The sequence below is a fragment of the Staurois parvus genome, unplaced genomic scaffold (genome assembly GCF_062004578.1).
Source record: "Staurois parvus isolate SC_StPar_1 unplaced genomic scaffold, SC_StPar_1.0 ptg000668l, whole genome shotgun sequence".
Taxonomy (NCBI): Eukaryota; Metazoa; Chordata; class Amphibia; order Anura; family Ranidae; genus Staurois; species Staurois parvus.
Window position 1 is genome coordinate 7,384,110 of NW_028318464.1, and position 14,060 is coordinate 7,398,169.

Here is a 14,060-nt window from a genome sequence, read left to right on the forward strand (position 1 = left end):
CTGATGAAACAAAATTAGAACTGTTTGGGCCCATGGATCAACGCTATGTTTGGAGGAGGAAGAACAAGGCCTATGATGAAAAGAACACCTTGCCTACTGTGAAGCATGGTGGAGGGTCAATCATGCTTTGGGGCTGTTTTGCTTCTGCAGGTACAGGGAAGCTTCAGCGTGTGCAAGGTACCATGAATTCTCTTCAGTACCAGGAGATATTGGATGGAAACGTGATGCAGTCCGTCACACACCTGAGGCTTGGGAGACGTTGGACCTTTCAACAGGACAATGATCCCAAGCATACCTCCAAGTCCACTAGAGCATGGTTGCAGAGGAAAGGCTGGAACATTTTGGAGTGGCCATCGCAGTCACCAGACTTAAATCCGATTGAGAACCTCTGGTGGGACTTAAAGAAAGCAGTTGCAGTGCGCAAGCCTAAGAATGTGACTGAACTGGAGGCCTTTGCCCATGAAGAATGGGCGAAGATACCCGTAGATCGCTGCAAGACACTTGTGTCAAGCTATGCTTCACGTTTAAAAGCTGTTATAACTGTAAAAGGATGCTGTACTAAGTACTAAGATTGAATGTCACTTGGGGGTTGAATAAAACTGATAATGCTGTGAGCACAGAAAAGACATTTGTGGTTATTTCATTATAACTGTTATGTTATATTTGTCTGACCTACAAGTGCCTCTTTAATGTAAATGTAAGCAAGATGACTGAATGATCAAAAGCAATGTCAAACTGGCCAAAACACTCAATTTCAGTGGGGGTTGAATAATTTTGGCCACAACTGTATATATATATATATTTATATATATTTACATTTATTAAACAACAATACTAAAAAATATTCCAATAAACATTAATTACCACATTCTGATGCCACCTAAACACCAAAAGGTTTTTGCTTGTTATTAATAGATTAATAATAATCAAAAAAATAACTTCAGAGATTAAAGTGCATTCACATATTACCTTTATTAATAAAAAACAAAAACAAAAAAAACAGTTCACCTTGCCCTACTCGCTCCTCTCTATTTAAAACAGACAGTTGGCATAAATAAATAATGATTTATGATTCAATTTAAATGCATATGGACATGCATTAGAATTCCTTGTCTGTTGTTCTGACTTCCATAGCATAAAAGGATTTTACAGTGTTTTTAAAATAAGTATATATATATATATATATATATATACAATAACCTATGCTACACTAAAGTGTTTTATGTTACAGGCTTTTTAAAGTCGTAAAATGCTTCATCTATACTTTATTGGCCACATAAATCCTACTGTTTTGTTTCTCTTCATGTGCTGTCCAATGGAGATCTGATTTGCAACCAAATTGTGGTGTCCCCCACTGTCCCCATCTCATAATTTTGAACGTGAAGCTGGTTCTTAGGGTAGTGCTATTAGTGAATCAAAAATCATAATGAAAGCAACATTACCCAATACAATATCTAACGTCTTCCTAGGTAAATACTCAAGGACAGTCTGACACCTTTATAACCGCTAACCACAAAAATATGAAGAATCGGCATATGAGTTTGAGGAGCAGGAGAGAAGCAATGGCAAATACAGCCAGTGTATAGGGAAATTACAGATGATCCTTGCTGAATCACTCATCCCCCACTATTTTTTTAACAGTGCCAGCCATCTTAGGGATGCCTCAATTGTAAGGCAAAGCCATATGTTAAAACTTAAATAGAAACCAAGTCAGGACAGGTATTAAACCTAGTAAATTTGTTTATGAGGGGAATTTTGTAAAGTCATTTTCTCATGACCCAAGGCATGATTTAAAGGACATTACCAGATGTCAGAAGCCACCAGATCTGTCAACACCCTGCCAGCCTTCTTAAAGGACACATCTGACGGACATGGACATTAAAGTTATTCTGTTTTATGATTGGATAAATAATAATAACAAATCATGTTAGAAGGTGATCATAATCTTGACATGCAGAGTGTAAATAAATCTATACAATCGTAGCTGCTTTCATCCCTATGTTGGCTTGTAACCCCACACATGTGTACAGTGTATGTCAATAAAGCTTATCTAATTTAAACCTACTTACAGGCGTTGGTTTTTGGGGTCGATCTTTTTGCTTTTTCATGACAAACTGTTCCAAACTGTCCTACCCTTTATAGAAATACAGACAACTGTGCAGACAGCCCTCTCACTACATAGTCACTTCATAGTCCATATAACAGGGTTGGGTGACTACATCATGCAGCTGTCAGTTCATGGTTTTAGGGAGCTTTACTGTACAATTCAAGTTCAAGTATCCGCACCCATACTGCAGAATAAAACTGATGTTCCTAACCCCAGAAACCATTAAACAGCTCATCCACTCCCTCATCATATCACGACTCGACTACTGCAACTCCCTGCTCACTGACCTGCCTCGCCGCTGGCTATCCCCGCTTCAGTCGATCCTCAATACGGCTGCCAGACTCGTTCACCTTTCCAACCGCTCCATCTCCGCCACCCCCCTCTGCCAATCCCTCCACTGGCTTCCGATTGCGCAAAGGATCAAATTCAAAATCCTAACACTGACGTACAAAGCTGTCCACCATACTGCCCCGAACTACATCACTGACCTAATATCCAAGTACCGCCCAGCACGCACACTCCGCTCCTCACAAGACCTCCTTCTCTCTAGTTCCCTGGTCTCCTCCTCCCATGCCCACCTCCAGGACTTCTCCAGGGTGTCACCCATCCTCTGGAACTCCCTACCCCAACCCATCAGATTATCACCTACTCTCCTCTCCTTTAGGCGCACCCTGAAAACCCATCTCTTCAGGGAAGCCTACCCCACCCCCTGCTAACTTGACCAACCTCCTCCACTCTTCCTACCACTCCATCCCCCACAGCTATCTCCTCCTGTACCACTATCCCCTCCCTCCTAGATTGTAAGCTCGAAAGAGCAGGGCCCTCGATCCCCTCATGTTTTGCATTGTATTGGTATTGTTCTGTCACATGTTCTGTCCCCCTTTGTAATGCACAGCGCTGAGCGAACCATTGGCGCTTTATAAATACTGTATAATAATAATAATGTGGCCAGGAAGGGCATTTGAGTAAATAATACAGCTGCTTGATTTTATTTGTTGTTGCTAGAAATAACAGATAGTGAACAACTTTAGTTGTGTCCTACACAGCAGCCTCTGTGTTTTTGGTTTCACTAGCTAACTTTGACCTCTTAGAGTCAAGTGAACTCACATCTTCTGCGAGGGCATTCTTAAGAATAAACTTAATGGATCTTTTGAATTTGCTTTTGAACTCCCGACCTGCTAGCACATAAATAATTGGGTTAATGCAGCTATTGACAAAGGCCAGTGCAATGAAAAGTGTGTCCACATTTTGAAATGTTGTGTATAAGTTTGAGTTGATATTATGCACAGTTAGGATGAGTCCAGCGACATGGTATGGAAGCCAGCAAAAAAAAAACCCAATGATCACAATGAGGATGATCTTCACAGTCTTAGTAGATTGGGTGTATCGTCCACTCACTCTCCTCAAAAGCACACTGTAGCAAGCAGTAATGACCACAAATGGGATGACAAAACCCATCAGTAATCGGAAAATAGCAATTAAATTCTCCACCTTCTGTTTCTGATCTTTAAGGAAAGAATAATCATAGACACAACCCTCTTTATTGTAATTCTTCTCAGTTGTATTTCGAAACACAAAGGAAGGAGTGCTCAGAGTAATGGCCAGGATCCATATTACCAAACATGCCACATACGCTTTATTCACAGTCCTCTTGTTTTGGCACCACACAGGTTTGAGGACCAAGGCACAACGGTCAATACTGATCATAGTGAGGAGGAGGACACTAGCATACATGTTGACCAATAATATAGAAGGGATAGTCTTGCAGGCAAAAAGACCCAGTGGCCAGTGTCCAAGGGCTATCCACATGATTGAAAATGGCACAGCAAAACAACACAGAAGGTCTGCCACTGCCAGGTTTAGGAACCAAACTGAATTTACGGTCCTTTTCATTTCAAAGGTGGTTACCCACACCACCAGACCATTGCCAGGAACACCGAGGACAAACACCATACAGTACATGATCATTGCAAACCAATCAACTGTGGAAACTGTGTAAAGTTCTGGATAGTTGGGAGGAGATTCAGTTTCATTAAGGACGTTAAAAAAGAAATCATCAATGTCATCGTAGATGTCGTTGTTATAGTTGATGTCATGCGTATTATTCATGATGAATTACCCAAAAAGGTCTAGTTTCTTTGATGACCTATAAAACAAATTAGCAAGTGTATGGGGTTAATCACTGGACATAGTACAGTCAGTGCAGTGCTTTGTGAAATAAACAAAATAATATTAATAGTATTATTTCTATTGAGTCTAACCATGTTGTTTCTCATTATCTGTATATCTATCTATATATATTTTTTTAATCTAACATATCTAAGCTTATATTATAGTTATAAGAATCTAATGCCAGATTGGCGTAGTTACTGTATTTTCCGGCGTATAAGATGACTGGGCGTATAAGACAACCCCCTACTTTTCCTGTTAAAATATAGGGCTTGGGCTATACTCACCGTATAAGACTACCCCTCTTCCAATGCACACCAAATAAAAATTAAAAAACATCAGATTTGATTTCAATATGGTATGGTATTCCAATGATGGGGCGCTATTCCTCGCTCTGACACAAATGATGGGGCACTATTCCTCCCACTGACACCAATGATGGGACACTATTCCTCCCACTGACACCAATGATAGTGCCCCATCATTAGTGTCAGTGTGTGAGGAATAGTGTCCCATCATTCGTGTCAGTGTGGGAGGAATAGTACTCCATCAGTGTCAGTGGGAGAAATAGTGCCCCATCATTGGTGTCAGTGGGAATAGCACCCCATCATTGGTGTCAGTGGGAGGAATAGCGCCCCATCATTGGTGTCAGTGGGAGGAATCATGCCCCATCATTGGTGTCAGTGGGAGGAATAGTGCCCCATCATTGGTGTCAGTGGGAGGAATCATGCCCCATCATTGGTATCAGTGGCAGGAATAGTGCCCCATCATTGGTGTCAGTGGGAGGAATAGTGCCCTATCATTGGTAACTGTGGGAGGAATAGTGGCCCATCATTGGTATCAGTGGGAGGAATAGTGCCCCATCATTGGTATCAGTGGGGGGAATAGTGCCCCATCTTTGGTGTCAGTGGGAGGAATAGTACCCCATCATTGGTGTCAGTGGGAGGAATAGTGGCCCATCATTGGTATCAGTGGGAGGAATAGTGCCCCATCATTGGTATCAGTGGGGGGAATAGTGCCCCATCTTTGGTGTCAGTGGGAGGAATAGTGTCCCAACATTGGTGTCAGTGGGAGGAATAGTACCCCATCATTGGTGTCAGTGGGAATAGCACCCCATCATTGGTGTCAGTGGGAGGAATAGTGCCCCATCATTGGTGTCAGTGGGAGGAATCATGCCCCATCATTGGTGTCAGTGGGAGGAATCATGCCCCATCATTGGTGTCAGTGGGAGGAATTATGCCCCATCATTGGTGTCAGTGTGAGGAATAGTGCCCTATCATTGGTATCTGTGGGAGGAATAATGGCCCATCATTGGTATCAGTGGGAGGAATAGTGCCCCATCATTGGTATCAGTGGAGGGAATAGTGCCCCATCTTTGGTGTCAGTGGGAGGAATAGTGTCCCAACATTGGTGTCAGTGGGAGGAATAGTACCCCAATGTTGGCCCACCAATGTGCCCCACCAATGTTGGTGTCAGTGGGGGGTGGAATAGTGCCCCATCGTTGGTGTCAGTGGGGGGGAGGAATAGTGCCCCATTGTTGGTGTCAGTGGGAAGGAGGAATAGTGCACCATTGTTGGTGTCAGTGGGTGGAGGAATAGTGCCCCATCGTTGGTGTCAGTGGGAGGAATAATGCCCCATCATTAGCATCAGTGACACCAATGATGGGGCACTATTCCTCCCACTGACACCAATGACACTTGCTGACCCCTGTTCCAGCATGTGTCATTTGTGTCGTATGTTGGCTGCACCTCTGCACGGCACACTTACCGCCCATTCCCTCACTCGATTTTCGTGGTACCGCTCCTTGTCGGTGATTGGCTGCCTGTGTGCCTTTCCTGAGCTACAGTTCTGGCGCCCAATCACCGGTGAGGAGGCGGAGCCGAGCGGCCACGCGAACATCGAGCGGCCAAACTGAATGAAGGAGCAGCCGCGCTTCCTGGACTGGACCGTCGTGGGACTGGGACTGGAGTCAGGTAAGAAACAGCAGCCCGCCCCTGTACTTAGTGTCCCTTCCGTTGGAAGGGGGGGTGGCACGGCTCCGCGCCGCCCCCCTAAAAATGCCGCCCTGACACAAAGTGTCAGCATGCCGTATACCTGCGTATAAGACGACCCCCGACTTTTGATACGATTTTCATGGGTTAAAAAGTCATCTTATATGCCGGAAAATACGGTAAGTCACCAAAGCACACTGCTAATGTTAATTAACCTTTAAATGACACACATACTCAAATATTGAGATTAAGCTATTTTATTATCCATGCTGGAATTGATTAATTTAGAATAATAGGAGGGATAACATTCTTTAAAAGAGATCATTTGATAAAAAGTTCAAGGTTAGGAAAGAAACACAGCAGAGAATTGGCAGCAGAGGGTAGGTATATTGGATGGGGTATTCAGCACCACGGGACTTCATCTGGTGTATTTAATGTGAATCCATAGTCTGTATAATGTGTTAGAGCACAACCTTTTTCTTAAAGTATAGTTAAAGCCATTTTTTAGATTTGGGAACATTGATGAGGTTATGACCTCTGTCAGGTTTTTATTGGTCTTTGTGCAACCTGGGTGTTTTACTCTTTCTGTCCTTTTCACCAAAGGCACAAGGAATGAAAGTGATGGTAAATCCACAATTTTTTAGATGCCACCAGAACAGAGAAGGAATCTTTCAGTATTTACTGTGACAGCCATTAAAGGGGGGTTTCCCTTACTTTGGAGAGAGATCATCTCACTTCCTTTAGAGTCTATAGGACAGGAAGTCAAGGGAAATCTCCCTCATGAGACACAGCTGGATTTAAATATACTTTAAATTACTACTACGACTACCATTAACCACTTTAACTCCACCCTATAGCAGGATTACTGCTACAGTGCAGAGTCCCTGCACAAAATCACGTATATACATGTGATCCATGCTCCAGCCGTGATCGCGGGTCGGGAGCGTGCGCCTGCCGGCCCGGCAGTACCGTGATTCAGTGCTGCACCAATCTATCAGCAGATTCAGGTCAGTTATGTTCGGCCTGGATCTGCTGATTGATCACTACCCTATCAAAGATCTTCCTGTACCTGTGTTTACAGGAAATGATGCAATCTTCTCTCCCTAGGACACATTCCATTCCAGAGAGAAGGAAGCAGATCTATGTGAGTAAAAGCAGCACACTTTTACAGTAAAAGCACAGCTAGGTCATATTTAACCCCTTGGTCATCCCTCAGTTAACCCCTTCACTTCCCTGTCACCAGTGTCATTATTACAGTGTACAGATTTTTTTTACTGATCACTGTATTAGTGCCACAGGTGACTTCAGCTAGCATTAGAGTCCCTCCCAGATAGTGTATTTGATTGCAAGGAACACGCTCACATACACAATAAACCTCTATTGCTAGTATAGTGTCTGAACCGATCAATATCTTTAATCAGACCAGAACTATACCAGTGTTCATAATAGTATAGTGTCCCCGAAAACACAGCGTTAGCAGGATTAGCCCCGACACCTGCCAGCACCTGCGTCGAGCCCCTACGCTTAACCCCCCCCTTCTCCCCCAGCAAGTGCAGTGTCAGTGGACTTGATACATTGCACACAAACTGCAGGGTTAGCAAGATCAGGCATGATCTCTGCTAGCACTAGTAGGTACATTTTTTGGTAGTGGTTCAAACAGTCCCTGACACTAGGTACCTATACATTTAGTGGCCAAAATGTCCAGTGAAAGGCCTACAGGATTCTGACCATGTCAGGTGAGAGGGGAATCCTCACTGACAGAATCAGGCTCAGAATACTAAGCTGTAGACAGCAGCAGCACCCTGACAGATAGCTCAGACAATGGAGTAGAGGTCTCTGCTAAGGACAGGCATACCCCACTCTGTTCCTAGGTTGCTGAGGTGGTACAATTGCATGATGATTCTCATGTGCAGCAGAGTGCCCGTACTAGTGATATGAGAATATAATGCGATTTACGCATTTCAACGACAATACCCTTTCATCCTCGGGGTAACCCTGAATTTGTCCAGCTGAATAATAATAAAAATGAAAGCACCCTGCGTGTGCGCAATGGCATACGCAAGCGTTGGCCCTGTGTCAGTATCTAAACAGTGGCTGCACTATGCATGTGAGGTATTGCCGCGAACATCAGATAGAGGGCAGTAATTCTAGTACTAAACCTCCTGTGTAAATCTAAAATGGTAGCCTGTAAAGGCTTTTAAAGCGTCACCTATGGATATTAAAAATGTATGCAGTTTGTCGCCATTGCGCGGGGCGTGCGCAGTTTTAAAGCATGTCATGTTTGGTATCTATTTACACGACATACCTTCATATTATATATGTTACCACACAATTGTCCAATATATTGTGTTTTTGTGCATTAAAAATAAAAAAAATTTTTTTTTCAAAAAATTTGTGTTTGAAAAATCGCTACCTGAGTACAATGTGACATAAAAAATTGCAGCACCCATCATTTTATTCACTAGGGTGTCTACTTTAAAAAAAATATATAACATTTGAAGGTTCAAAGTAATTTCATAGCAAAAAATACAATTTTTTTCATGTGAACAAAAAAAGTGTCAGAAATGGCTTGGTCTTCAGGTGGTCAGAAGAGTGAGTGATGTGTGGCATAAACTTCTACTGCTGGGTAGAAGCTGCCCCCCTTCCCCCCAAAAGACCCCTTTTTGGAAATTAGACACCCCAAACTATTTGCTGAGAGGCACGTTGAGTCAATAGAAGAATTAATTTTTTTACCACAAGTTTTTGGAAAAATTATTTTTTTTACACAAAATTGTCACTTAAATGATATATTGCTCTCACGTGCCATGGTTATATGTGGAATTACTCCAAAAATACATTCTGCTACTTCTCCTGAGTATGGGGATACCACATGTGAGTGACTTTCTTACAGTCAAGCCACATACACTACCCCAAAATCCAATATGAACCTTCAGGCTTTTAAAGGGCTTTATTTCCTCATTACACTTCCTGACTACCTATCATAGTCTTGTAGACCCTGAAATGCCAGAATAGTACGAACCACCTTCCTTCCCTCAAATTACCCCTTTTTGGAAAGTAGACACCTCTAGAAATTTGATAAGAAGCATGGTGGGTATTTTGCAGATCTCGTTTGTTGCCACAAGTTTTTGGAAAATGAAAGAAAACGAAAACATATTTTTTAAAAAATGTTTTGGTCTTTTCTTGTTTACAGTGCAAAAAATAAAAAATCAGGAAGTGATCAAATACCACCAAAAGAAAACTCTCTATTTGTGTGAAAAAAGAACATACATTTCGTATGGGTATAGCATTGCATGACCACACAATTACCAGATGAAATAGCGCAGCGCTGAATAGCAAAAAATGGAAGGGGAGTAAATCCTCTGGAGGGTAAGTGGTTAAGCTAACCCACACACCTCTGCTTGATTAGATACATCTTGAATGAATAGTTAGGTAGGTCCTCAGTTTTGGTAAATATACAGTAGATTGTACAAAGGATGCACAGTAAGACATGTAAGGTAAGCTTTAAAAATATTTCCCCGTACTTATTATTACAGTTGTAAGTTTCACCAGAAGTGGGGAAAATATTTTTGGGAAAATAGGGGAAGACTAGAGCTCCTGTCAGCTTTTTATTGCCTGTGTCCATGTTGCAGATTTTCCCCCATTTCTGGTGAAATTGTTGTCATTGTGATATTAAGGGCTCATTTACACTTGTGGTTGAGGCTGGTAAAAATAAGCAGTTTAACTGCATTTTTACTGCCTCCCGACTGCCCCCAATAAGCTGCAAAGGTAGATGGCAGACATTATGTACATGCAACAGGTGCAATGTACTCCCTGTCACATCTGGTGGGCAGTACCACTACCGAACATGACCCATTCATCCAATTTGTGTGGATGAAGGAATCTGTTCATTTTTGTTTCTTTTAATTCAGACCTCCGACTGATTGAAAATAACTGATTGTATACGGCCATTTTAGCCTAAAGTTCAGGATAGCAGAAAACCCAAACAGAGGTTCGTATCCTTCCCCACTCTATTCAAAACTTTAAAAAGTCTTTAGTCTTCTAAAAAAAAATTTCAAAACAACAAATTCACTGTACTAGGGAACATATTTGTAAAAGACTGACCGCACCTTCACTTAGGTGTTACTATCACAAGCAACATTTGCATATTTATCAGATGCCCAATATTAACACCCTGCAAATGTGAAATGCAGGGAATATTTGGTGGACAGGTACAGTATAACTACTGTAGAGTGGAAAAAAAATTTGATTTAGTCTAATTTTTGTTTCACCTTAAAAATAGCATTTTATCTTTTTTCTAAGGATCTTTGTTCTATTCTCATCTTTTTTTTAATGCATTACCAATTGTTACAAAATATAGATAATATAATGACCTAATTTTTATTAATCTTGTTTAAAACTTTGAAGGGATTTGCTCTAAAAAAGCTAAATCAATACTACACTTTCAGGGGATTAACACTATTTTATTTAGAAACAATTTTATCTTTTTATTACATCAATAATAATACCATCAATATTAATAATATACTAGAAAATTTTTATATTTTGCGTAATGCACGCATTTTGAATTTCAGCATAATAATTATAGCTAAACAAGTGGTTCCTAAAGCTTTCTTATATTGTCTGCTGTTCTGCATTTTAAAATATAAGGGTAATAGTTAAATTACTTACCAGAAGAAAGTGTTCTGATGTCTACCAACAGCTGTCTAGTAAAGGAAGATACTAGTTTCCTCTTTTATTAGGGTTTCTCTTGAACGTCATTCAGGACAGTGTTACGCCACATTCAAAATTGATAAGAGATATTTGCTAAGAGTAACATTTTTAATTTAGTAACTACAACAGTAAAACTGATGTAATCAAAGCAATTTAATCTTTTACAGTTTTGACCAATTAAAACTTAATTATGGAGAGATTAGATGTTAGAAACAAGGGAAGAAACTGCCATCTAAAAGATGTGTAGATCACAGAGAAAAGACTAGCGTATTCAACACCATAGAGCTTTATCTGACCTCAGAATGTGAACTTTTAATCTATTTTTTGTATTTAGCTGTAAATAATAATCTGACTAGGAAGAAGGAAATCTATCAGTTGAGAAAGTCACATACCGAGTGAGGAAACGCATCGAGGAGGAGCTTTGGATGATGTCATGATGCAATGTGGAACCGGCTATCACTATAGCTGTAGTGCACACTGACCCATATTCATTCATACCCAAGGACACATTGCTATCTAAGACGATGAGCATTACGGCACCTGCGGTTTATGTTATTTTGCATATGGAAGGATAATTATATCGGAGGGAACACTGCTGCAGTTTTATTATAGCTGACTCCTCATGGCACAGTTTCTCCAGATTGCGGAGCAATAATAAAGGTGTTATACACTTGGTGCGGTCAGGCACCTTATACATGTGAGTGCGCATTTGGATATTTTTTTGGTAATAAAATGTTTTAAAATTTTGCGCACTATGTGAAGTTTTTTATTTATGAGGTGAATTGGTGGTGAGAGTTGTATTCTGAATGAGGTGTTCACAGCGGCGTCTACGTATATTCAGTGTCCATTGTGAGACCAAAAGTGCAAACATAATATTATGTGAGATCACACTGCTGGAAGTGAGAAGACATCTGGTGGTGGAATTATGCACTCTTTTGTTTGAAGCACTTGGTGACCACAGGAGGAAGGGAGCACCATAAAGAAGAAATGTTTGGACTTTTTATTTCAATGTATTAAATTTTCCTTAGCACATTTGGATTCAGGTTGGGTTTGGTTTGTAGCGTTGCACTGGTTTCTCTTTGTTATTGATTATGCCTTATATGAGATAGGGGTTGTGTGCAATAGGGGCTACAAAACTGTTTATGTTACAGTATTATTCATGATCACTACGAGTAAGTTTGCTTTGGTTCGTAGACACGAGCGAGATTTTATTTATTCACAGAATTATTGTTGGTTGGTAGGGGATCAAATACTTATTTTATTCACTGACTGCAACTTAATTTATAACATTTGTATCATGTGTTTTTTCTGGATTTTTGGTTGATATTCTGTCTCTATCATTTAAAATACACCTATGATAAAAATTATAGACCCTTCATTTATTTGCAAGCGGGCAAACTTACAAAATCTGCAGGGGATGAAATAATTCTTTTCCCTGCTGTACATGTATCTTTATGTGTGTGTATGAACATGTGTCTGTGTGTGTGTGTACGTGTGTGTGTGTGTGTATGTGTGCGTGTACGTGTGCATGTGTAAGCATATGGGTGGTTTGGACAGGTTCAGGATCATGGGGTTATTATGGGTGGTAGACTATGGGACATTTGAGGTACTGCTGGGTTGGATGGAAGGTAGGATATGCTTGATAGAGTTATGGTTTGGTGAGTGAGAGATTATGGGGGTTTGTAGTTGTATGCGGTGCATGGTCAAAGTATAATGGAGTGTTTAGGGGGATATTGGGGACCCTGATGTAATGCGGGGGGACTCTGGGGACCCTATCGTAATGCGGGGTGATTCTGGGGACCCTGATGTAATGTTGGGGAACTCTAAGGACTCTGATGTAATGTGAGGGGACTCTGCGGACCCTGATGTAATGTGGGGAGACACTGGGGACCACGATGTACTGTGGGGGACTCTGGAGACCCTGATGTAATGCAGGGGGGCTCTAAAGACCCTGATGTAATGCGGGGGGACTCTGGGGACCCTATCGTAATGCGGGGTGATTCTGGGGACCCTGATGTAATGTTGGGGAACTCTAAGGACTCTGATGTAATGTGAGGGGACTATGCGGACCCTGATGTAATGTGGGGAGACACTGGGGACCACGATTTACTGTGGGGGACTCTGGAGACCCTGATGTAATGCAGGGGGACTCTAAAGACCCTGATGTAATGCGGGGGGACTCTGGGGACCCTATCGTAATGCGGGGTGATTCTGGGGACCCTGATGTAATGTTGGGGAACTCTAAGGACTCTGATGTAATGTGAGGGGACTCTGCAGACCCTGATGTAATGTGGGGAGACACTGGGGACCACGATGTACTGTGGGGGACTCTGGAGACCCTGATGTAATGCAGGGGGACTCTAAAGACCCTGATGTAATGTGGGGGGACTCTGGGGACCCTGATGTAATGCAGGGAAACTCTAGGAACCCTGATGTAATGTGGAGGGACTCTGGGGACCCTGATGTAATGCAGGGGGACTCTAAGGACCCTGATGTAATGTGTGGGGACTCGGGGGACCCTGATGTAATGCGAGGGGACTTGGGGGACCCTGATGTAATCTGGGGACTCTTATGTAATGTGGGGGACATTTGAGGACCCTGATATAATGCAGGGAACATTTAACAGTGTCATTTCATGAGATAATTTTGGAGGGCATGTTTAGGGGCAAAATTAGGGGCGGAACAGGGTAGGGGTTGGGTATGGCAACAGGTGGTAAGTAACTCTTAAGGCCTGGATAGTAGCTCAGGACTTGAAATTTTGAGCCCTGTATAATACATGTACTGTATACATAAACTCTTCCATTACAAATGATTTTGTGTAGAATGAAAAAAGTAAATACTTTGTCCCTTTGTCCTAGACTACCTTAACCACTTGCCCTCCTGAGGATTTACCCCCCTTCCTGACCAGGCCATTTTTTGCATTACAGCATTGCGTTACTTTAATTGACAATTGCGCGGTCATGCAACGCTGCACCCAAATTACATTTATGTCTTTTTTTTCCCCACAAATCAAGCTTTCTTTCTGTGGTATTTGATCGCCTGTGCATTTTTTATTTTTTGCGCTATTAAAAAAAAGGTACAAT

At 41.7% G+C, this 14,060-nt stretch overlaps 1 protein-coding gene across 1 annotated transcript; it reads right to left on the minus strand.

Annotated features, from left to right (window-relative positions):
* Positions 1-947: 947 nt before the first annotated feature.
* On the minus strand, positions 948-10,975 carry LOC149447886 (C5a anaphylatoxin chemotactic receptor 1-like). Its single transcript, XM_089652006.1, has 2 exons — positions 10,936-10,975; positions 948-4,253 (listed from the first exon to the last, which is right to left on the minus strand). Exon 2 carries the CDS (start codon positions 4,214-4,216, stop codon positions 3,146-3,148), a length of 1,071 nt encoding a protein of 356 aa, XP_089508132.1. The 5' UTR covers positions 4,217-4,253; positions 10,936-10,975; the 3' UTR covers positions 948-3,145.
* Between the last annotated feature and the right edge of the window lie 3,085 nt (positions 10,976-14,060).